Genomic DNA, 23456 nt, shown 5'->3' with positions numbered 1-23456 from the left:
CAAATAGGAAGGGAGAGAGATGAGAAGCATGAACTTGTAGTTGTGTCACATAAATTGTTCATCAGTTGCTTTCTCATACGTGCCTTGACTGGGGAGCTCCAGCTGAGCTAGTGACACCTTGCTCAAGCCAGAGACCTTGGGTCATGTCTGTGATCCCCTGCTCTAGCTGGCGACCTTGGGGTTTTCAACAGAGGACCTCAGTGTTCTGGGTCCACCCTTTACCGAGCCACCACCGTTCTGGTTATATCACTTTTTTTTAATGCCCATTTTGAAAAATGGCTTGAGATTATGGGGAGGCAGGCCATATCCAGAACCTTCTCAGAAGCGGTGAAAAGCGCTGTACAAGGAAATAAGCAATGTTATGCTAAGTGATATAAGCCAGGCAGAGAAAGACAAATATCATATGATCTCACTTATATGTGGAATCTAATGAACAAAGGGAACTGAGGAATGGAATAGAGGCAGAGGCGGGGTCACAGGGAGCAGAGGGACAGCTGTCAGTGGGAAGGGGGATAAGGGGATGGGAACAGAGAAGAAGGTGAAGGGGTTAGTAAAATTATACATGCATAACAGATACAGATAACAGGACAGCAAATCCCAGAGAGAAGGGGGGAGGGAGTTAGGGAGCGGGGCTGGGGGTGGGGGAGGGAGGGTAATGGGGGATAAGGGGTTGGGGGTGAGGGAGTTATATTGAATGGGACACTTGAATCCATGTTAACCCAACAAATTAAAATAAAATAAATGTTATCTGTGTGTCCATTATATTCAAGGAACTGCACACCATTTGTCGTATGCCACTTTACAAGGACACTTACCAGACCAGGGAAAGAGATGGGCTAGGTTTACGGAGGGAGGTGAATAGCATCCATTGTGCGGCCCCGCGGCGCTTGCAGACAGCGGGTTTCCCCAGCCCGCCTGGGTGGCCAGGTGGAAGCGCGCGCGCCCTGCGGCGTCACCGCGGCCTGCGGGCGGGCCAATCCGGAGGCGGGTGGGCGGGGGCGCGGCCGGCCGGGGCGGGGCCGACCAGCTTCTCGGAGGTCCGCCGGCGTGCACTGCGGTCAGAGCGCGCGGCGCCGGAGCCTCTCGCTGCCCCGTGGGCCATGGAGCGGCTGACGCTGCCTCCCGGTGGCGCGGCGGCGGTGGACGACTACCTGGAGTACCGGAGGTGAGGCGGCGGCTCCGCGGGGCTAGGGCTCCCGGGCCGGCCCGACCCGGTTGCGGGAGCAGCGCTGGTGGCGCGGGCAGGGGCCCTGGAATCCGTTCCCGGGCTGTTGGGGAGGCTTACTCTGATTCCGAATTTCATCTTTCTGTAATTAAATAGTGTAATGATACCCAGTTCTGTACTAATAAGTCTCTGAGGCTATTTAGGGGTCTCCCGCTCAGACCACTTCCAGGAAGGATTATTCATTCTAGATTTATGCGAAGGTCCAATTGTCTTTCCTAAACGGCCATTGGAGAGTTACACATTCAGTACGCAGGGCCTCTGACAGTTAGCGGACATTCAGCTCGCCTGTTAGTGTCGAAGAAGGGTAAGTCGTGAACTTCCAAGTGTGCTCCCAGCCCCAAGGCGCTGCTTTTGGGAGAAAGACACTGACGGCTGAGTTTCAGAGGTTCCGGAGGTAGTTCTCTCCCAACACTGGAAACGCAGCTGCCCCGTTGGCCCGGACTACGTCTGGTGCACCTGCGGCGACGTGCTCTTTTCGGTTTCCCAAGGAAGGTTTTTGACAGTTAGGAAGCTGGGTGAGTGGGAATTACTGAACAGGAACAGTCAGAAGGATGCGGAGTTTGGGGATGCAGGGAATGTGTGTGTATAAACGGGAAGCCACGACGTGATCACAGCTCCATCTGGGAAACTTGAACGAGAGGGGCTGCTCTGTTTAAAGGTGGCCGCCCGAATCTTCCAGGGGTGTTGGGGGGGGGGGGAGGGTTTCCTGCCTGACTGCACTCCCTCTGACTGTCTCGTGATATACTTTTGGGTAACGCCTAGAAATGCCTGGTAATTCTGAGCCAGAAAAGTGAGAGTGAGGAGCTCCTTTTGGGTTGAGGTGGGTCCAGTAACGCCAAGAGTCCTGTGCCCAGAACAGCTTCCACCCAACCCTCACCCAGGGCAGAGCCGGCTCCGTTAGCTTCCAAGTCTCCAGGGCTTTGCACTGGGACCAAGTTGCTAGGCTCTGGTGTTGACTGATAATTTAGGTATTTAGATGTTTAGATATGTAGATTGTGGTCCAGAAAATGTTAGGGCCTGGTGCAGAGGCGGATTAAGGTCGGTTGAGGCCCGGGCGTAAAAGAAAATAGTGGGCCCCTTGTCTTTAGAAAAAAGTGTAAAGTTGGGGTTTTGCAGGGTCCTTCAGAAGTCGAGGCTCAGGGGTGCGCATCTTGTGCATCCGCCTTAAATCCGCCTTAGGCCCCGCAAGCCTAAGACCAGACCTGGCCTGCCAGCAGAAAGGGCTTTCCCCTGCCAGACTCAGGCACAGCCTTAAATCCGCCATTGGCCTGGTGGAAAATTATTTCTGCAAACACAAATAACCTGGAACAATTCCCTTTAAAAGTTAGAGCTTGCTATTATTCAAAGTGTAGCAACCATTGACCAGCCGTGTAGGCATCACCTGGGAGTTTGTTAGAAATGCAGACTCTCAGTCTGGTTTTCAACATTTTCGCACTTGAGAACAGGTGAAAATAGGAGAATTATTTTGGGGACCACTAAGGCAGAAATCACCCTGAGCATAACTGAATTCAACTAAGATCATTGGGTCAATCTTCATACAACATCAGGGTGGTTACCTCTTTCGCAGACCAGCATGAAATTTCTGGTGGACTGGTCCTCGGATCTGTGGTTGAAAAGCAGGGCAATTTGATGATTGTGTAAATACAATAAAGTTTGAGCTGCACTGGGTTAGACTTTAGATATAAATGATCTCTTTTTCCTTTAAAGACCTGAATTGATCTTAAGGTCTTTTTTAGTACCTGTTGGTATATGTCTTGGTAGCTGTAGTAAGTAAATTGGCCCCAAAATGATCTCAAAATAAAATGACCTTTTGCCTTTTTTACTATTGTGTATCTCAGTTATTTAAGGAAGAAGGATGTGATGGTTTCATAACTTCTGAATTGGTTTTATTTATTTACCTAAGCTAAAGGCTTGGAAGTATGGAAAAGATACGGCTTGCACAAAAAATTATGTAGCATTCTGCAAACAACACTTTTCATGACTTTTTTTTCCAAGTGAGAGGAGGGGAGATAGACTCCCACATGTGCCCTGACGGGATCCACCTGGCAACCCCTGCCTGGGGCTGATGCTCTGCCTATCTGGGGCCATGCTGGCAACCAAGCTATTTTTAGTGCCGAGGTGGAGGCTCCAGGGATCCATCCCTAGCACTCGAGGCCAACGCTTGAACCAGTGGAGCTATGGCTGTGGAAGGGGAAGAGAGAAAAAGAGAAGGAGAGGAGGAGGAGTGGAGAAGCAGGTAGTCGCATCTCCTGTGTGCCCTGACCAGGAATGGAACCCTGGACTTCCATATACTGGGTGGATGCTCTACCACTGAGCCAACTGGCCAGTGCCTTTTTTATGCTTTTTAAAAGGGGATATATTCAAGGAGAAATTTCTTCTGATTTCAACAAATATTTTTAATTGTGCTTCCCTTTCTTCCAGGGAGGCCAGCTTTCAATTTTTTAAGAAATTGGAGGCCTAATCTTTTTCCACAAAATTTTGAGGTCTTACTTCTGGAATTAAACAGTGATGCATTGGATTACTCAGCAACAGCTGTGGATTTGCGCTTATGCAGGTCCAAGGGTGTTTGTGGGTCCTACATTCAACTCCTGGCCAGGGTTTTAGGGTCAGGTATGGACATCAGTCATGTATTCTTATGCACTGATGTTTTTTGTACTATTTTTTGGAGGGGGTTTACTATTTTTAAAGTAAGAAAATGTTAGACCTTTTAGAAGTATAGGCTCCAGTTTTTAATGAGAATGAGCATGTTTGTTTCAGAGTCAAAGGAGAAATTGAGATGGATATGTGGTACTTCTCCAGTGGCTCACCTCGATCAGTCAAGTCAAATGTTACAAATTCATTGACTTTCTTATTTATAATCCTCTTTTGTATGGGAAGCAAAAGCTTTCTTACCTTTGTGTGTAGTTTTGCTATTGACATAAACCTAAAGTAAAAAATCGGAGCTGTAGCAGTCTCTCCTTTGACTGTACCAGTATAATTTCATTTTAGACTATAGGATTCTTCACCTGAAAAGTAAATAATCAAGGCTTAAGGGAAGTATTTTTTGTTGTTGTTGTTGTAGAATTGTGGGTGAAGATGATGGAGGCAAACTTTTTACTCCTGAAGAATATGAAGAATACAAAAGAAAAGTTTTACCTATGCGTTTACAGAATAGATTGTTCGTGAGCTGGCGATCACCAACTGGGATAGACTGTAAACTTGTGGGCCCAGAGACACTGTGCTTTTGTACACACAGGTAAGATATTTTATTGCTAAGTTTTCTGGTAATCAGAAAATATAAAATTAAAGAAGAGTATATTTTCTTCTATAAATAACATTAATTGTGATAATTGAGAACCATTTAAAATAGGCCTTTATATTATGCACTAGAAATTATCTAAAAACGTTTTTTGCTATAATTTAAAAATTCTATTATGTCCTATTAAAACTCATTACAGTCATTACCTTAGATGTGTATTCTCTTGCCTTTGGTAAAAATGATATTGGTGCCCGTTTGGCTTTGCCAGGGATCTCCTATCCTGGGGAGCACAGTCTACCTCTCTCACCACTGGACGATGGACAAGGACAGGTAGGTGGTCAGACTACAGAACTGCTTGAGTTGACCCACACTGACCGGTTTCTCAATCTAAAAAAAAAGAAACATTTCTCCTCAAATTCTCTAATCTAGCTTTATACTTAAAAAAAAAGAGAAGAAGTGTTGTGTCAATATCTTTCTTTAAACTAACAAAAATGCTAAGCTCGCAGCTTTTTATTCTACACGGTCCATTTCCAAGAAAAGTACTTGCAGCCAAGGAAATAGACGAGGCGCCAGTCCTTGAAGTGTGTCGCTTGTGCCTGAGGTTTGCGCTTGGTTGTGTTTGTCCTGGTCTACTTTAAATTTTACTACGGTCACAGGTCACAACTGTAAAACTCCAAAAGACAAACTGCTTCAAGGAGAAATCACTGAACCCATGATGTGTTTTTAGGTAACAACTCTAACTCTCTGTTCCAAAGCAACCATGGAAGGAGGACCGCCCTGTTCTGATAGTTTCTGAGGCTCTTTCACGAGACACTCTTTGTATAGTTGCTATTTACAGACTTGCAGTTTGCCAAAGGTTGTTAGGCAGTTGCTAGGATGACTAATGTAGATAGATTGACTTGAAATTTATTTAGCAACTCCAACTAAAAAACACTGTGGAGGAAAAGAGAATGAGAGTTACATTGATTTCTTTTGGAACTGATAAATTTGTGTTAGTTTTAATTTCTATTCTTGTACAAATTTAGTGCCTGTCTCCTATGTATGTATACTTGTACAGTGTGGAGTTAACCTTCAAAATGGATCCAACTCAACTTTGATGAAGAAGTTCTTTAGTATTGATCACTTCAGTGAGATCTGTTTATAGTTTTCCCTCTACTGTAAAAGTGAAATGTGGTTATTAAAGAAGATGAGTAATATATAGAAAAGTAGAAAGAAGACTCACCATGTCAATCCAGCTGCTGTTAATACATTTTACTATATTCATGTAATTTTTTATTGACATAATTCATTTAGTTAATTATGTGCATATAAATTTTGAACCAGTTCTTCATGACAGAATCATAGAAATGTGTTTCCACATTGTTATGCAGTAATCACAAGCAAGATATTTAATACCTGTCTGATATTTGAGCTCGTCGATAGCATGTTCCCCAGAGGTGTGAGAGAGTCTCAGGCAGGTTAGGGGAAGGGCAGACTCTAATTCTGGCTCTTTCCTTTGCTTCAACCAATTCTGCTTTTATCTGTTTTATGTATTATGGTTCTGTAAAAGGTTTTGCTTGAAGAAAGGGTTTTACTGATAAAAAGTTTGAAAATAGGTGTCTTGTAATTTACTTAATCATGTCCCTGGTATTAGTATGGGGTGTGTGGGTGTGTATGGGTGTTGTGGGCATTGATATATGTATCTTTTTTGCTCTTGAAAGTACTCTTGCTAATACTATATATACAAAGCTCTATTTTTAGGTTATATTTTAAAAAATGAACTATCTGGGTTAAAGGATGGATCTATTTAAGTTTCTTAAAACATTAAATGGGATTGGTTCTTTAGTAATACTCCTGGCAGCATTGTGAATTATGTATAGTTTTAAAAAAAGCTTTGGCTCTCTTTGCTAAGTGAAAAATGCTGTCTCTTTATTTTATCTTCTATTACCTAGATTAATATTGAGAATAATAAACTATTATATTTCTGAGTATCACCTTATGAGAATGAAGTGAGTGGTCTATTTAAGAAAATTACTTAGTATTTTAACAGAGAGCTTTGGCTTTTAGAAAGGTTGATACTTTATTTTGAAGTTAAAAGTTAATTAAATTATATTAAAATAAGTTACATTCATATAAGTTTATTAAACTTATTTCAATTTTAAATTGCAAACCTATAAAAATATATTTAAGTAATCTACTTTAATCAATATAATTTTTATAAAGAACTTATTTTATACTCTTAGGTTGGGCTTCTATATTAAAGAATCAGCAGTGGCAAGTATTTTAGGGCAATTATATGATATTTCTTTGTATATTGCTGTGATCACTAAAAATAAATATCTGAGAGTGAAGATTTTCTCTGAGCAACTGCAACATAGCTGTCAGAAATACTGCAGGTAGGGGAGTTTATTTTCACTTTACAAACAAGAACAATGAAGCAAAAATAAAACTAAAAAAGAAACATTTTGCATTTAACAGACTAGAAATAGTAATTGCTGGCATAATCTGCATGCATTTTTATTTCTTCCCTATTATTATTATTATTATTATTATTTTAGGTATAAACAACATAAAACTGACTTTGAAACGATTCCGCAGCAGCGCCCCATTAGTCTGCCTTGCCGAGTGACAGGTTGCCGGTGCAGGGCTTACCAGTACCTCCCATTGAACGGCGCCCGGCCCATCCGCTGCAGGTGCAAGCACTTTGCGGATCAGCACAGCGCTGCGCCTGGCTTTATGTGCAATGCCTGTGAGTTACGTTCTTACAAACATGCCAACCGAATGTTCTTATTTCTTTACTTAATATTTAATGTGTCTTTGTGCCAGTTTTATTCAGCGATAGAGTCAGTATGAAGCAATGAAGAAAAATTTGGTGGGTAGCTACTCTAAATTTTATTTTTTTTGGAAAAATTCCAAGTTATTTGTATGCCTTGAATTTATAAACCCTAATCTCATGTAATTCAAATCAGTCAAGAATAATTTTTTTTTTTAAAGCGAGAGGCAGGAAGGCAGAGAGACAGACTCCTGCGTGCACCTCGACTGTGGTCCACCCAGCAGGCCCCCTATTGGGGGATGCTCTGCCCATCTGGGGCTGCTGCTCCATTGCTCGGTAACTGAGCTATTTTAGCGCCTGAGGCAAGGCCATGGAGCCATCCTTAGTGCCCGGGGCCAACTTGCTCAAATGATTAGAGCCATGGCTGCAGGAGGGGGAGAGAGAGAGAGAGAGAGAGAGAGAGAGAGAGAGAGAGAGAGAGAGAGAGAGAGAGAGAGAAAGAGAGAGAGAGAAGCAAGAGAAGGATGGGAGGAGAAGCAAATGGGCACTTCTCCTGTCTGCCCTGACCAATAATCGGACCCAGGACTTCCACACACTGGCTGATGCTCTACAGCTGAGCCAACCAGCTAGAGCTAGATTTTAAATAATCACTAGATATGTTTTCATTCGGAGTTTTGAATAGCGGGAGTTTTATCAACTAAATCCTTTCACAGGTTTTTAAAAGATTTTATAAGTCAGAAATTTTATAATTTGCTAGTAGGTTATTATGTTATTGTTTAAAACTGATTTTCATCTCATGGCACACAACACTAATTACTAAAATTCTTCAGCACACCAAAAAATACAGTTTTTTTTTGCTGATCTGACAATAAAATAGGTATAATTTTGATTCATTTACACCAAATGGTTATTGTTGTGTTGGCTATTGTCATTTTTAAATTTGATCATCTAAGGGAAAAGAGATCAGTACCCCTGACTAAGTAGTCAGGTATTGCCTGTTTTAAAAATTCTTGTGGCACGCTGGTTGAAAATTGCTGGCTTAAAGCTAAAGCATAGGCTGATGGGAAAGGCAAACTATAATGTGATAGCACCTTTGCCTCAGTATCTATACCCGTGTCCAAGCCCCCATCCCATATGTCCTTTCACTTTATCGTTCTTTTAAAAACCCTTTGAAATAGTCTAGCATTTTTCTTCAGAAGATAGTTATTTCAGTTGTTTCTGTAGTAGTTTGAATAGAAATCTTATGATTAATTACCTTATAAAGCATTTTTAATGACAGCGGTAGGAATAAATGTGTTTCATTGGCTAAGTGTGCAAATAGTTGGATAAAACTTATTATGTGACTTGGTTCCCACACATATTTGTTGGAAGTGGGCGTGTGTAAAGATTTTGTTAATGGTGTATTCTGGCCTTCATTTCAATATGACTTTTTTTTTTTTGTATTTTTCTGAAGTTGGAAAGGGGAGGCAGTCAGACAGATTCCCGCATGCGCCCGACCGGGATCCACCCGGCACGCCCACCAGGGGGCGATGCTCTGCCCATCTGGGGCGCAGCTCTGTTGCAACCAGAGCCATTCTAGTGCCTGAGGCAGAGGCCAGAGCCATCCTCAGCGCCTGGGCCAACTTTGCTCCAATGGAGCCTTGGCTGCTGGAGGGGAAGAGAGAGACAGAGAGGAAGGAAAGGGGGAGGGGTGGAGAAGCAGATGGGCGCTTCTCCTTTGTGTCCTGGCCGGGAATCGAACCCGGGACTCCTGCATGCCAGGCCGACGCTCTACCACTGAGCCAACCGACCAGGGCCTCAATATGGCTTTTATATATACATATAACTAGTTTATTAAGATATAATTCACATACCATTCAATTCATCCGTTTTAAGGAATTGAATTTAATGATTTTTTAATGTAGTCACAGAGTTGTGCAGCCATCACCACAATAAACATTAGAACATATTTGTTACCCCAGAAAGAAACTTCATACCCATTAGCTGTTATTTCTCATTCCCTCTGTCCCCCTTCCAGCCCTGCACAACCAATAATTTACTTTCTGTCTCTATGGATTTGCTTATTCTAGACATTTCATATAAATGGGCTCATAGAATATGTGGTCTGTTGTGACTGTCTTCTTTAGCACAATGTTTTTATGATTCATCCATGTTGTAGCATGTGTCAGTACTTCTTTCCATTTTATTGTTAAACAATATTCTGTTGCATGCTTTGTTTATGGGTTGGTCTTTCAGGATGGTCAACATTTTATCCACTGCGCCACCACAGGTCAGGCGATCAGGATGGCTTTTATGAGAAATTGATCCATAGAGAGGTTTCCACATGATTTCTTCTACTGGTTCTGGGCACTGGCTGTCTGTCTCCACCACGCTTGCTTTTAACTCAATATTTGAGGAGAGCCTGCATTTCCTGGCTTTCCAATTTCTTTCAGTCCTTGTTGATTTCTCTAATATTTTTTCCCTTGCTACTATCCATTACTGCTATAGAATCTTTTAGAAGTAAGAGCAGTGGCTGGGAGGGAGTTCAAAGTCTGGAGGTAACAGTTAGTTACAGGGTTTAGAGAACAGCATGTGAGGAATCTAGCTAGATTCAAGTGATTTTGGCCAAGCTGAGCATTTTAGGGAAGACAGCTCAGTACCTATATTTAAAAACATTTAACTCCCTTTACACCTGATTCAGGTTCCAAGTGTTCAGGATTCCATAGTTGCTTCACTTGTGCTTGTGGTCAGCCTGCATACACCCATGACACAGTGGTGGAGACTAAGCAAGAAAGACTGGCTCAAGGAAGACCGGTGGGACGGGATGTTCCTTACGCGGCCATGGGAGGATTAACTGGCTTTAGCTCACTGGCAGAAGGCTACATGCGGTTAGATGACAGTGGAATTGGTAAGTAATGACACAGAAATGGGAGCTTGTCATATTGTTTTTATGTGTGTTAACAACTAGTGAAGCTATGTTTGTTTAGTACTTTATAGCCTTTATGTTTTTTCCCCCAGAAAACATTCTCTCATTTTATTTTTATTTTTTTGAAAAGGTTTAATTGCCACTATGGTCATTACAGAAAATTTAGAAATCATAAGAGAGCCCGGCCATATAGCTTGGTTGGTTAGAGCGTGATCCTGATATGTAAAAGTTGCTGGTTCGATCCCTGGTCAGGGCACATACAGGAGAGATCGATATTTCTGTCTCTCTTTCTCTCCCTTCCTCTCTCTCTAAAAATCAATTAAAAAAAATCACAAGAAAAAAAGATCACTTCCTTCCCCAATACTTGTACCCAAATCCCAACCCATAATAGCTGAATATTTCCTTTATTTGATATGATACAGTTTACCTATTATCTTGCTGTATGCAATTTTTGCCATTATAACCATCCCATTTTGGAAACATAGGCTTATGTCCATATGTGAATATGCATATGCATGTGTATACATGTAATCACATTTATAAAATGCATGTTCATATGCATGTATGTGTATGTACACAGATATAACTGCTTGCATACATAAAAGTTTTAAGCAATATAAGGAAAAATTTAATTGGATGTATCTCAAACCATTGAAGGTAACTGGATTCTTCTGAATTGAATGGTATTGAGGAGAATATGATTTCCTTTTTTTCACCCCAAAGTGAGAAGAGGTGGGGGGAGGCAGACAGACTCCTACATACACCCAACGGGGATCCACCCGGCATGCCCGACAGGAATAAATGCTTGGCCCCTGTAGGGCATTGCTCTGCTGCAATTGGAGCCATTCTAGCGCCTGAGGCAGAGGCCATGGAGCCGTCCTCAGTGCCCGGGGCCAACTTTGCTCCAATGGAGCATTGGCTGCAGGAGGGGAAGAGAAAGGAGAGGGGAAAGGATGGAGAAGCAGATGGGCGCTTCCCCTGTGTGCCCTGGCCAGGAATTGAACCCTGGACTTCCACACGCTGGGCCAATGGTCTACTACTGAGCCAACCAGCCAGGTCAAGAATATAATTTCTTTTACTTAAAAAACTTTTGTATGTGAATTTTATTTACAAGCATATTTTACTTTTCATTTTTTTATTTCAAAAATTACATAAATATAAATGGATATTTTCTTATCATAAAAGATTCAAATAATAGAAATAAAGTACAAGGCCTCTCTGAACACCTGTCTTTGCTCTAGATTCTTGCCCAGAAGGAAATTTGCTGTCATCAATTGATACGAACTTTTCTTTTTAGCATGCATTTTTCTAGTTTACTCTTAACTTAGAAAAAAATTAACACTTTATTATTGTTATTATATTTTAAAATTCCTATTATGTCAGAACACACAAGTCTACTTAGTTCTTTTTAACTGCTGCATAGTATTCCACACTATAGATCTATCAGTTTATCTAAACCATTTCCTTGTTCTTAGTTTTTCTTTTTCTTTGCCTTTATAAACAATCCTGCCAAAAGTACCCTTGAACTTGCTTCCTGGTATACCACATTAATTTGACTGTAAGGTAGACTTAGAGAAAGAGAATTTTTGGTTCGAAGTGTGTGGACATGTGAAATTTTAATACATTCTTCAAATTGCCTTTCAGAAATGCTTTACTTGTTTTCTCTTTCTCTAGTAATGTTTTAGGTGGTCCATTTCCTCACATTTATGCTGATCATCGATAATGTTAAACTTAATTTTAGCCAGTCTTGTGTGTGAAAATGTTATTATTTCAACTTGATTTCCTTGGTTATTAGTGAGATAAGCGTCTTCTCATATTTATTGGCCATTTTACTTTCTGTGAGTTGTCTATTCATATACTTTTCTCATTTTTGCTTTTATCTTTTCTCACTGATCTATAAAAAGTCTTCTTACATATTTTATATACTAATCCTTTTTTATTTTGTGGATTTTTTTTTCTTTCTGGGATTTGTGTTTTAGTGGGTTTTTTTTAATAGTTTTTAAATTTTGGAGGCAGGCCTTCTCTGCCCCAATTTTATAAACGTATTCTGTACTTTAATACTTATTTTGTTTTTATGTTTAGGTTTTTATGCACCTGAAATTTATTTTTTGTGAAAGTGTGAGGTGTATAACTTCAGTTTTTGTCCAAATTGATGGCAAGTTATCTTTCCCAAATAACTTGAAACTTCATCATATTTTATCATGCTCTCTATTTTGTTCCATCGGCTGATTTTTCTGTCCTGTGCCAATATTACCTATTTTTAATTGTTGCTATTCTTCATAGTATGTTTTGATATTTGGTAGGGTTAATGTCTCCAGTTTGTGTTTTTTTCCGAGATTGCCTTGATATATTGTGCTGCTCTTCTAAGTAATTTTACAAATAGCTTGTTAAATTCCATAAATAAATCTTTTTACGCTATTTGTAAGTACATGATTCTATTAGGCACATGTAACAGTTACAAAAAACCCACTTTCCAGTGGCAAAAAAATAATGAATGACAATGATATTGATGACCAGGAGTTGCCACACCTCTGTACATCTGTTACCTCATTAAATCCTTACAACTCTGATTAGGCGCTATTATTAATCCTATTTTACAGATGAGGAAAAAACATAGCAGTAAAACATCTTGTTCTGCGTTGTTCAGCTAGTAAGTGGTAGAGTTGGGTTAGGCCACGATGTTCTGAGCACTTTAGTCTGCCTCTTTGTTGTCTGTTTCTGTGCAACTGTCACATTGTTTTTATTACTAGAGCTTTATAATGCATTCAAGCTTATGACTTGATTGTACTGTTTCAGAATTTACTTGACCTCTCCTTACCTCTTAATCATTTTAGAACTTTGGCATCATTTTTGAAAACATTGTATTAGTATAAAACATTCTATAATTTTAGTTGATATCACATTGAATAATGTAGGAAGAACTGATATTTTAAAATATTGAGTCTCTTTATTTATTTGTCTTCTGTGTAGCTAAGTAGAATTCTGAAGTTATTTATATAAAAGTCCTGCACAATTCTTAATTTTGCTTATAGGTATTTCCACTTCTTTTTATAGCTATCACACATGGGCCCTTTTTCTTCCTTTATATTCCCTAGCTGGTTATTGTTTATTAAAAACAAATGTTTTATGCTGCTTTTGTTACTAGTCATTATTACTGTACTTACTATTAGAGTTTAAAATAAATGTTTAGTTGATTTTGCAAATAATGATATTTTTGCCTCTTCTTTTCTAATACTGATGACTCTTCTTACACTTGACTATCTAGAATGGCTGGTACTTTCAGAATAATGCTCAGTAATAGCAGTAGTAGCTGACATCTTTGCCTTTTTGTGACTTCTAGTATTTTATTACTTAAGCATCTTTATAATATAAGGAAAGAAAACCTTCCCTGTTTTGATCATGTAGAGTCCTGGACAGAAAGGATCCTTTCCTAGAATTTGGCTTCTTTATGTTGCAGGAGCCCAGAATTCCCTGGGCCTGCCATGGTATCTGTTCAAGCAGGGCTCAAGGGTGACCTCAGAGCAGAGCCACAGGTGAGTTCCCTGAGCTCTGGAGGATTCAGTAGAGGAAGTGACATCCATCAAGGGTCTGTACTTCCAGTGAGGAAAGCGTGAGGCCCAGGCCCTACCAAGCTGAGACTTAATTACCACTTAGGCCAGTCTTGAGCATTTGAGATCTGTAGTGTGCGCAGCACCCAGAGGACAGCATAAGGACGGGGCTTGACCGAGCACCCTCCTCCTATAGTCCCACAAGCCAATGAGAGAGGAGCTGGGGAAGGAGGGGGCGGGAATCTGAAGGACTGAGCAATTGCCCCACACTATTTGCATTATAAGGAAGGATTGACTTGTAAAACCAAATCAAACTGAAAGTTTCTTTTCTTTCTCTCTAACCGAAGGATGGAGATAGGGGTGTGGAGGGGATGGTGGTTTGTGAAGAAGACAGCGCACTTACAAATTTCTCTGCGCTTCCTTCCTTTCGGTTCAAAAGTCAATTAGTTAGCGGTTGGTCTTTGTAATTTGTGGTTTGGAGTTGTGGATGTTTCCTCATTTAATTGAAGGAGGTTTCTTTATTTTTCATACTTTGTTTTTAGTTTATTCCCAGTGAGGAATAAACATATACTTATTCTGCCCTCGTAAGCTAGAGTTTCTTTATCAAATGTCTTGCTTTTGATAGTGTTGTGTAACTATGTTAACATGGTGTACTCTTTGCTGACATACAGTTACATTTGTGCATATTTTTCTTCCTGTGAAAAAGGTCTCTGAGAAATACAAAAGTACTTTTACCCATTTGCCCCTACTTTATATGGTTGAAAACTCTAAATAAAAATTTTCTTTTTTACAGAACGGATTTTTCTAATAATTCTGATGAGGTTCTAATTTATTTCACATTTGAAATAACGTCTTTGTATCCTAACAAATAGAGATTTAATTTCCTTTCTTCGTGTGTTTTGTTATCAGGCACACCCTCACCTGAAGTTTTAGATGCTCCAGGTATGGCCATGGACCACCCGTTTCTAAAAGCATTTCAGACACCGTCTAGTTCTTCTCCAGAAGCACTAACCGATGGTAATGATAATAAACTGACAAATACGTTTGGACGTAGAAAATAAGAATATAGATTGATTCATTGATAGCTCTCTTTTTTTCAGTATTACCCCAATTTGATTATCATTTTATTTTATATTGGCCAGGCAGTGAGAAAAGGCAAGGGACTTATTCTTCTATTGGAAAAAATCCTCTGAGAATTATGAGGATTTTGATAATACAGTACAGTATTTTGAAGTTTTAAAACCTTATTCCGGCACGTTAGTTTGATGTCTGAATACGAGAGCCCTCTAGTGGACTAACTGCCTTGATCCCTTGGGTTCTGCCAAACAGGGTGTATCCAGTGGTCATTGTAGGCGAGCAAGGTTTTATCGTTTATAATTATACATTTAAAATGAATAGGATTCAGTTTAAGCACTAGTATTCCATTTCCTTTATTGAAAGTAAGACTATAGGGCCCTGGCCGGTTGGCTCAGCGGTAGAGCGTCGGCCTAGCGTGCGGAGGACCCGGGTTCGATTCCCGGCCAGGGCACATAGGAGAAACACCCATTTGCTTCTCCACCCCTCCGCCGCGCTTTCCTCTCTGTCTCTCTCTTCCCCTCCCGCAGCCAAGACTCCATTGGAGCAAAGATGGCCCGGGCGCTGGGCATGGCTCTGTGGCCTCTGCCTCAGGCGCTAGAGTGGCTCTGGTCGCAATATGGCGACGCCCAGGATGGGCAGAGCATCGCCCCCTGGGGGGGCAGAGCACCGCCCCTGGTGGGCGTGCCGGGTGGATCCCGGTCGGGTGCATGCGAGAGTCTGTCTGACTGTCTCTCCCTGTTTCCAGCTTCAGAAAAATGAAAAAAAAAAAAAAGAAAGAAAGTAAGACTATAAACATTGAGGAAGGAATTTGTATGATTAGGTATTTATTATTTAAAAATATTTTAAAATGAGAATTTTCTTTGATTTATTTGTATCCTGACTTTCTCCACAAGGGATTTGAAGGCTACCACTTACACAACAACACACAATGAAATATGATAAAATAGAGATAGAAGATTAAAACCCAAGAAAGAGGATGCAGTTGTGTCCATGTTCAAGGTTGTTGTAATTGCTGTGTTGTTTCAGTTTTTTTTTTTTTAATTTACTGATTTTAGAGAGAGAGAGGAAGAAAGAAAGTGAGTGCAAGAGGGAGAAACATCAATTTGTGTTTCCACTTATTTACGCATTCATTGGTTGATTCTTCTTGTATGAGCCCAGACCGGGATCAAACCCACAACCTTGTTGTGTCGGGATGATGCTCTAACCAACTGAGCTACCTGGCCAAGGCCAACGTTTAGTTTTGACTGAGTGTAGTGGCAACCAAGGCACAAAGGAAGTTGTGATAAGTTTAATACTTTTCCTTCTTAGAAAGGAGGAAACATGAATTCCTCCTTGCTAAGAAAAGTTACACCAATGCTAGGGTTTAAAGATATTGTGACCCCAATGATACAGTGGCCCACGGTTTTTAGAAACGTTTTCTCAGCAAATTCAGGTCATTTCTAATAGTTTTCTTTGGTAAAAGTGGTAATATACCAGTTTGCCAGATAAATGCATTTTATTATTAAATTGCAACTCAGTGAAGGTGATTCTGCAAGAGGCTTTGCTCATACGATCCCACATTATTCAGGGAATGACCCAGAGTTTTCAGATGAATGGATAGATAGCTCATGTTTTAAGTATGTTTTCTTATTTTTCTCAACAAGGCTTTTGCTGGTTGACAAGAGTGTGATTATACTCTGTGGTGATTATCTGGAGTTACATGATTTTTGTATTGCTGGTTGAAGGTAAATTCATGCATTTTAAAAACAAGAATGGGTGTAAAAATAAATAGCAGCAAGAACAGGTGTTCAGGTTGTTAACTCTATTTTGAATATGAAGGGATCCACCCAATACCCAAGATGTTCACCTGAAATGGAGGTAAACTTTTCCATGCAACCAGGATCATGGTGTACCTATAAAGAAAACCAGAGTTTCCTTCTGAGGCAATTTAAAATCTCTTTCAGCATATAAACTAGTGTTGGATTGGTTTTAAAAAATGAATACTGTGGGAAACATTTCAAAGCAAGTAGAGTCATCACGATGGTTGCTTACACACACTGTCTTAGTCCATCCAGGTGGTGATAATAAACACCACAGCCTGAGGGGATCGTAAACAACAGACACTTACATTGCTTGCAGTTCTGGAGGTGCAGAAACCCGAGATCAAGGTGCCAGCATGGTTGAGTCCTGGTGAAAGCCCTCATTCTGATTATAGCCAGCACCATCTCATTGGGTCCTCACATGGGGGGAGGGCTGAGGGAGCGCTGCGGAGTCTCTCTCTCTCTCTCTTTTTTTCTTTTTGGTAGCAGAGACAGAGAGAGTCAGAGAGAGGGACAGACAGACAAGAAGGGAGAGAGATGAGAAACATCAATTCTTTGTTGCAGCTCCTTAGTTGTACATTTATTGATTTCTCATATGTGCCTTGGCTGGGGTGGGGGGCTACAGCAGACCGTGTGACCCCTTGCTCAAGCCAGCGACCTTGGGTCCAAGCTGGTGAGCCTTGCTCAAACCAGATGAGCCTGTGCTCAAGCTGGCGACTTCGGGGTCCCGAACCTGGGTCCTCCACATCCCAGTCTGATGCTCTATCCACTGCGCCACCGCCTGGTCAAGCCAGAGTCTCTTTTATAAGAACACTAATCCCATTCATCAGGGCTCCATCTTCATGACCTAAGGCCCCACCTTCTAAGACCATCACATTAGGCATTAGGATTTCAAGAATATTTTGTGGGGAAAAGCATTCAGACCATAGCACTTCTATAACTACTTCTGTGTATTATCTATTACAGTGGTGCATGAATTTCTAGGTTAGCTATAAAATGTAAAATATAATTAAACGAAGCTAAGTGTGCTATTATATGAAATAGTTATATTGTTATTTAATCTAAATGTTTGAATATTTGCAGAATGTTTGCCAATGAAAATAATTTTTGTCATATACTCTGCCTTCTAAGAAAGAATTCGTAGTAGTAGCAACAATTCTCCACTTAGACCATTTCTGGTTTGAAAAATAAAAAAATTATCACCATGTAGGAGGAAAGTTTTCTTTTTGTTTCTTATTTTAGGAGAATTTATAATTATGGAATTTATAATTAGAATTGTTTTTTTTTTCTTATTAGTAGGTACAAGTAGTCAAGTTTCTTACTTGAGGAGACCTGAAGAGGACGATATGGCTTTCTTTGAAAGACGATACCAGGAAAGGGTAAGTCTGTGGAGAAATCTGCTTACAGTAAGAATTTACTTGTAACAAAGGCATTATAGAACTGTTATGTATTGTGGATTGTCATTAAAAAAATTTATGAAGTCTTTACTTATAGCTGGTGTTAGGCCTTGGGACTTATTTAGAACTCTGCAGAGAGGAATAGCACTAATGAATACTATGGTAATACACTGGTTAATTTATGGAGGTCATTAAGATTGACTAAATATACAAATAAAATCGTCAGAAATTAACCATCAACCATCAGCAGATTTGTAAATTATATGTATCTTGAATTCATGTTATGTAGTTGTGCTTAGTGACTTCTAGGTATATTCATACTTAGGTTAAAGTTACACAATAGCATTTAAGAAACAACACTAACCAAAAATGTATTTTAACATTTTCTAGGGCTAACAATTAAGAGTATTGAAGTGTCCCCAGATTTCAGTAATGATAATGTCCATCAGTTTCTGACCACACTGTAAACTCCTTAGGGCTAATTGTAGTATTTTACTCTTCTTTGTATTTTTACCAGAATTGAGTAGAGTGCCTGGTACATAATATGTTTTCAATAAATATTTATGGAAAAAATGAACATATATAATTGATATTCCTTTCATATATGCCATCTACTTACATATTTGATGTGTTTCATGCAGTGTTCTTATTGGAGAGTTTTATTTTTGTTTATAGATGGATGAAAGGATGTTAGCTTAATGAGGTCTGGGTGGTGTTCTCCAGCCATATGGCACATTCCCTAAAGTGCTTTCTTTAGGACTATTTTATAGTTTTTTTGTGGGCATTTGTTCTTTCCCCAACTACGGGGAGCCGTGAAAGAAAAGACACTTGTCACGTTTGTCATATCCTCTACAACTCTTAGACAAGAGTTGAGTAACTGAAAGTGTGGAAAAGGAGACTACTAAATAGATTCACCATCCAAGAGCAGAGAAAGTGAGTAGGGGACAGAGATTAGCTTTTTTTTTTTAAATGAATTTTGAAGTAGAGTGTAGAGTACTCATATGATGTAAGGCAGAGCTAGAAAATAGAACTTTCTGCATTGATGGAAATGTTCTGGCCCCGGCCAGTGGGCTCAGTGGTAGAGCATCAACCTAGTGCGTGGATGTCCCGGGTTCGATTCCCAGTCAGGACACACAGGAGAAGTGACCATCTGCTTTTCCACCCCCCCCCCCCCTATTCTCTCTCTCTTTCTTTCTCTTCACCTCTCACAGTCATGACTTGATTGGTTCAAGCACATCGACCCAGGTGCTGCAAATGGCTTCATGGCACTAAAAATAGCTCGGTTGTGAGCATGGCCCAGATGGGCAGAGCATTGTCCCCAGACAGGGTTCTCTGGGTGGATCCTGGTTGGGGCACATGTGGGAATCTATCTCCCTTCCTTTCCTTGGAAAAGAAGGGAAAAAGTGTTCTATATCTGTGCTGTAGCCGTGACTCTGTAAGTCTAAATTAATTAAAATTTATTTTCTCAGTCACAGGAGCCATATTTGAAGGACTCAGTAGCCATGTGTGGTTAGTGGCTACCTTATTGGACAGTGAGAACGTTGGTTTGGAAAGCCTGGTCTGAGGGGGAAAGGTGTTAGTAGGCTTTCACGGAGGAAGATGAAATGGTTAGAGTGAGAGAAAAGGCTATTTTTACAGCATTTTATTAAGAACAAACTTTTATTCAAATCAATCTCTGTTCTTGGAACATACACGTTCACAGCTGAATTTTAGTTTTCCTTATAGGTTTATGAGGGACAGAGTTCTAGAACTTCTTCCTTCTTTCCTCCAGAAGCCCAGGTAGTGTGTCTGTCTTGAAAACGTGCCAGTGGAATTTGCTTGTGGGAAGATAATGGAGGGGAGTTCTTATCTGAGAATGTTTTAGAGGATATACCTGGCCCACCCAGAGTGCTTATTATAACCACCCAAACTGCTTATTATGCCTAGATGTAGACTTTATGGATTTATGAGATGTAGTTCATAATTCTCTGCCATCTGTGATTTATGGATTTATGAGATACAGCTTATAAACTCTCCAGCCTGTGTGATTAATAGAGTATAAAAACTAAGAAGCTCGTACCTAAACCACTTCTGAGCTGACATGCACCATATACATTGTTAATATTCTTCTGTTGCTCTGAAAATCCAACGCATGCACCATTGAGGGAAAAGGGATGATTAGGAAATGGAATCTGACGGGTTCAGAGCCTTTATAAAGTAAGGTGATGCTTGTGCAGACACACCTGGGAGATATTGTGGGTTTGGCTTTCCAGGCGATCACAATTAAGTGAGCATTGCAGTAAAGGGAGTAGTCACCCTTTTGCTGGTGGATGGAGGTCTTGCCTTCGTTTTGTAAAAAATGGAGCATCTGTGAAGTGCAATAAAGAGAAGCGCAATGAAACAGTGTGCCTGTATTTCAAATGAGCAAACACTTCCTTGACTTTTGTTTGTTTAGCATCTTTTTTCTTTTTCTTTTTTGATGTTGCTATACATCTAACACTTGGTCCTAAATGAGAGTGGAAAGGAGAATAGCATTTGTTGAGTGTTTAGTAAGTATGTTGGTCTTTATATGTATGATCTTATTTACATCTTCAGAAAAACCCTGAGATGTACCTATTACTATGACCTTTATCACAAATGAGAAACTGGTGATTAAATAACTTGCTCCAAATAGTTAATAAATGATAGAGGTAGGGTTCAAATACTCTTCTCTCTTACTGCAAAGCCCATAATCTTTGTCTTAGAATAGGGTACTTTTGGGGGGTCCTTCAGATGACCTGTTGACTGATACAGTGTGCAAGAGTGGTAGCAAAGATTTCTGAATGAGACTCCTAACCAGTTGGAGACAGAAGGAAAAATGAAGAAGAGACAGACGAGATTTTCATCCAGTTTTATTATTAGGAAGGTATTACTTACAATTTGATGAGATTGGGCAGACTGGTTTTACCAGGTCCCTTCTGGTTTCTTGGTGTTGTTCCTGTCACCTGAGAAGGCAGGAGGCCCTGCCTCCACCTACCACACCCCATATTTTGTCTGCCGGGCTCTTGCACGGTACGGCAGTGGGGTTACCCCTGGGAATTGGTGTGTGTGAGTGTGAGTGCTAGTGGTAGTAAGAGGCAGTAGGCTTTGTGTTCTCTGGGTTTTTTCCCCCCATGGAAAGGGTTGTATGTTTCTAAAAGATTAGAAAGGCTGCTCCTTAGTGTATTCAAGCTTCTTTGCTGCAGTGACTGTAGAGAAATCCAACCTTCAGGAAGGTAACTGTGAAAATACTAGAATTTTAGGAAACTATCCTTAAAGCAGTCCACATTCCAGAGGTAAGCCAGCTGGATTGGTGTGAATGTGCTCAGGCTGATGTAAGATGAGGTATTTCAGCTTAAAAAAAAATTTAGTGGCAATTAAAATTATTTTTATTCATTTTCTCCAAAGAAATATTCATTTTATGTTATTTTTATTAAAATGCTTCTGTAGTCTGGTGGTGGTGCAGTGGATAGAGTGTCAGACTGGGACACAAAGGACCCAGGTTCGAAACCCCGAGGTTGCCAGCTTGAGCGCGGGCTCATCCGGCTTGAGTTGGGCTCACCAGCTTGAGTGCAGGGTCGAAGGCTTGAGCGTGGGATTATAGACATGACCCCATGGTCATTGGCTTGAGCCTAAAGGTCACTGGCTTGAGCAACAGGTAGTGTGCTGTGCTGCAGCCCCCCTGGGTCAAGGCACATATGAGAAAGCAATCAATGAACAACTAAGGAGACTAAGGAGCCACAACGAAGAATTGATGCTTTCCATCTCTCCCTTCCTGTCTGTCTCTCTCTGTCCAAAAAAAAAAAAAAAAAAAAGCTTCTGTAAAGTTGAATTCAAACTCTGTTTTAAAAATGTAATTTGGTCCTTTCAACTATCCGATTTATGCTTTTAGTAATATTTAGCAGCGCAATCACTGCTAAATAACTGTGTGAAGCGGCTGTGAATCTGAAGGAGGTATGTGCAACTTTCTTATTTTTCTTGAGAATGTTTTACCAATTATCAACAAATATTTTAAATTCACAGATAAAAATAGAAAAGGCTGCAAAGCATAAAGGAAAAGCACCATTACCACCAGATAGAAAACCTTCATGAAGACTACTGGGGAAATGAAGACCATCATCCAAATATATCTTTTTTTGTTATTTAAATATAGTAACAGTTTATTTTCTCTCAAAGTATTTACTTCTTTTAGTGTATAAAAATGTCTTTTTGATGTTTCCTTAATTTAAACAAGTGAAATACCTTATATTACTTTCATCAAAATTCATGATTTACTGCTTTGTATATACTTTTTTTAATTTCTCCAAACAAATGAGGTTATGTTCATATTAGTCAAAAGTACAGTATATATCTTTATCATAATTTAACTTTTTCAAGCTATTAAAAAAATTAAAGATGTTATTGAAGTTTTTGAACAAATATATAAGGGCCACTGCTTCGTTCATAATAGTAAGTTGAAGCCCTGGCTGGATAGCTCGGTTGGTTGGAGCATCGTCCGGAAGCACAGAGGTTGCTGGTTTGATCCCTGGTCCCGGGCACATACAGGGACAGCTCAATGTTCCTGTCTCTCTCCGCTAGCTCCCTTCCTCTCTCTAAAAATTAATAAAATAAACATTAAACAATTTTAAAAATAGTTAAAATCCTTATTTTTTTTAAACTTTGTAATGTTGATTTATGTTTTTAAATAAAAAACTATTTCAAAATTATAGTATCATTTTCTAGTGGTATCTACTGATTTTTAAGCTGTTTTGTTGACTGTGCCTTGCACCCCTCTCGTGTGCCACTCCGATTCTCCTGGCCCTGCCCCACGCTCCAGAGCTGCCGTGAACACTTCCAGGCAGGCCTCTGACAGCTTCATGTGGAAGTCATTTGATGGCAGTTTGTACTGTGACCACGTCGTGGTTCTCCACGGACCCTCTGACACTGTGACTTGGGATGCCCACTGGATGGACCCCTTTTGCATCACCTGTGTATAAAAGATATGGCGGAGTTAATGACCTGGGGACCACCCTTGCCTAATGGGAAGTGGAAACCAGTAGATAAATACTCCCCCTTCTGTCTGCTGGGAAGATAATTCTGAGATGCCTTTCATGAGCTTCCTCTGTTACCCAAGATAGTGGCTAACTCTATACTATATCCTTATTTTAGCTTTCTCTTTTTTTTCTTTTTTCATTCCGATTCCCTCCCTTCCTCTGGTTTTGGAAAGGAGAGACTATTGCACGATATGATCTCTGCTGGACCCGCAAGCTGGACTTGCGCCAGAACGAGACTGCTTCCCGTAAACCGGCTCAGAGACTGTCTGATCGTGATTGATGCTCTCCTTCTGACAAACTAGTACCTCGCCCGTGTCCCACGTTGTGCCGGTTCCTGGAACAGGCCATCGCCCTGACCTGGGCAAGCACGTAAAGCATTCTTCCCACACCTGGGACGGATCACATATCAGTAACCTCATCCATCCTGTCTTTTTCTGTATAATTCTTTGGTGCTCGCGAAGCAGTACTGAGAATATCCACTTTGT

At 40.4% G+C, this 23456-nt stretch overlaps 1 protein-coding gene across 1 annotated transcript; it reads left to right on the top strand.

Moving 5' to 3' along the window:
* Positions 1–1045: 1045 nt before the first annotated feature.
* FAM221A (family with sequence similarity 221 member A) lies at positions 1046–23456 on the top strand. Its single transcript, XM_066353865.1, has 7 exons — positions 1046–1165; positions 4287–4460; positions 7001–7191; positions 9896–10102; positions 14578–14685; positions 17841–17923; positions 21962–23456. The coding sequence occupies exons 1-7, from the start codon at positions 1101–1103 to the stop codon at positions 22028–22030; spliced, it is 897 nt and encodes a 298-aa protein (XP_066209962.1). The 5' UTR covers positions 1046–1100; the 3' UTR covers positions 22031–23456.

This window comes from Saccopteryx leptura, chromosome 12 (genome assembly GCF_036850995.1).
Source record: "Saccopteryx leptura isolate mSacLep1 chromosome 12, mSacLep1_pri_phased_curated, whole genome shotgun sequence".
NCBI classification, from domain to species: Eukaryota; Metazoa; Chordata; class Mammalia; order Chiroptera; family Emballonuridae; genus Saccopteryx; species Saccopteryx leptura.
The sequence above is the reverse complement of the archived record's forward strand: the minus strand, read 5'-3'. Positions and strand labels throughout refer to the sequence as shown.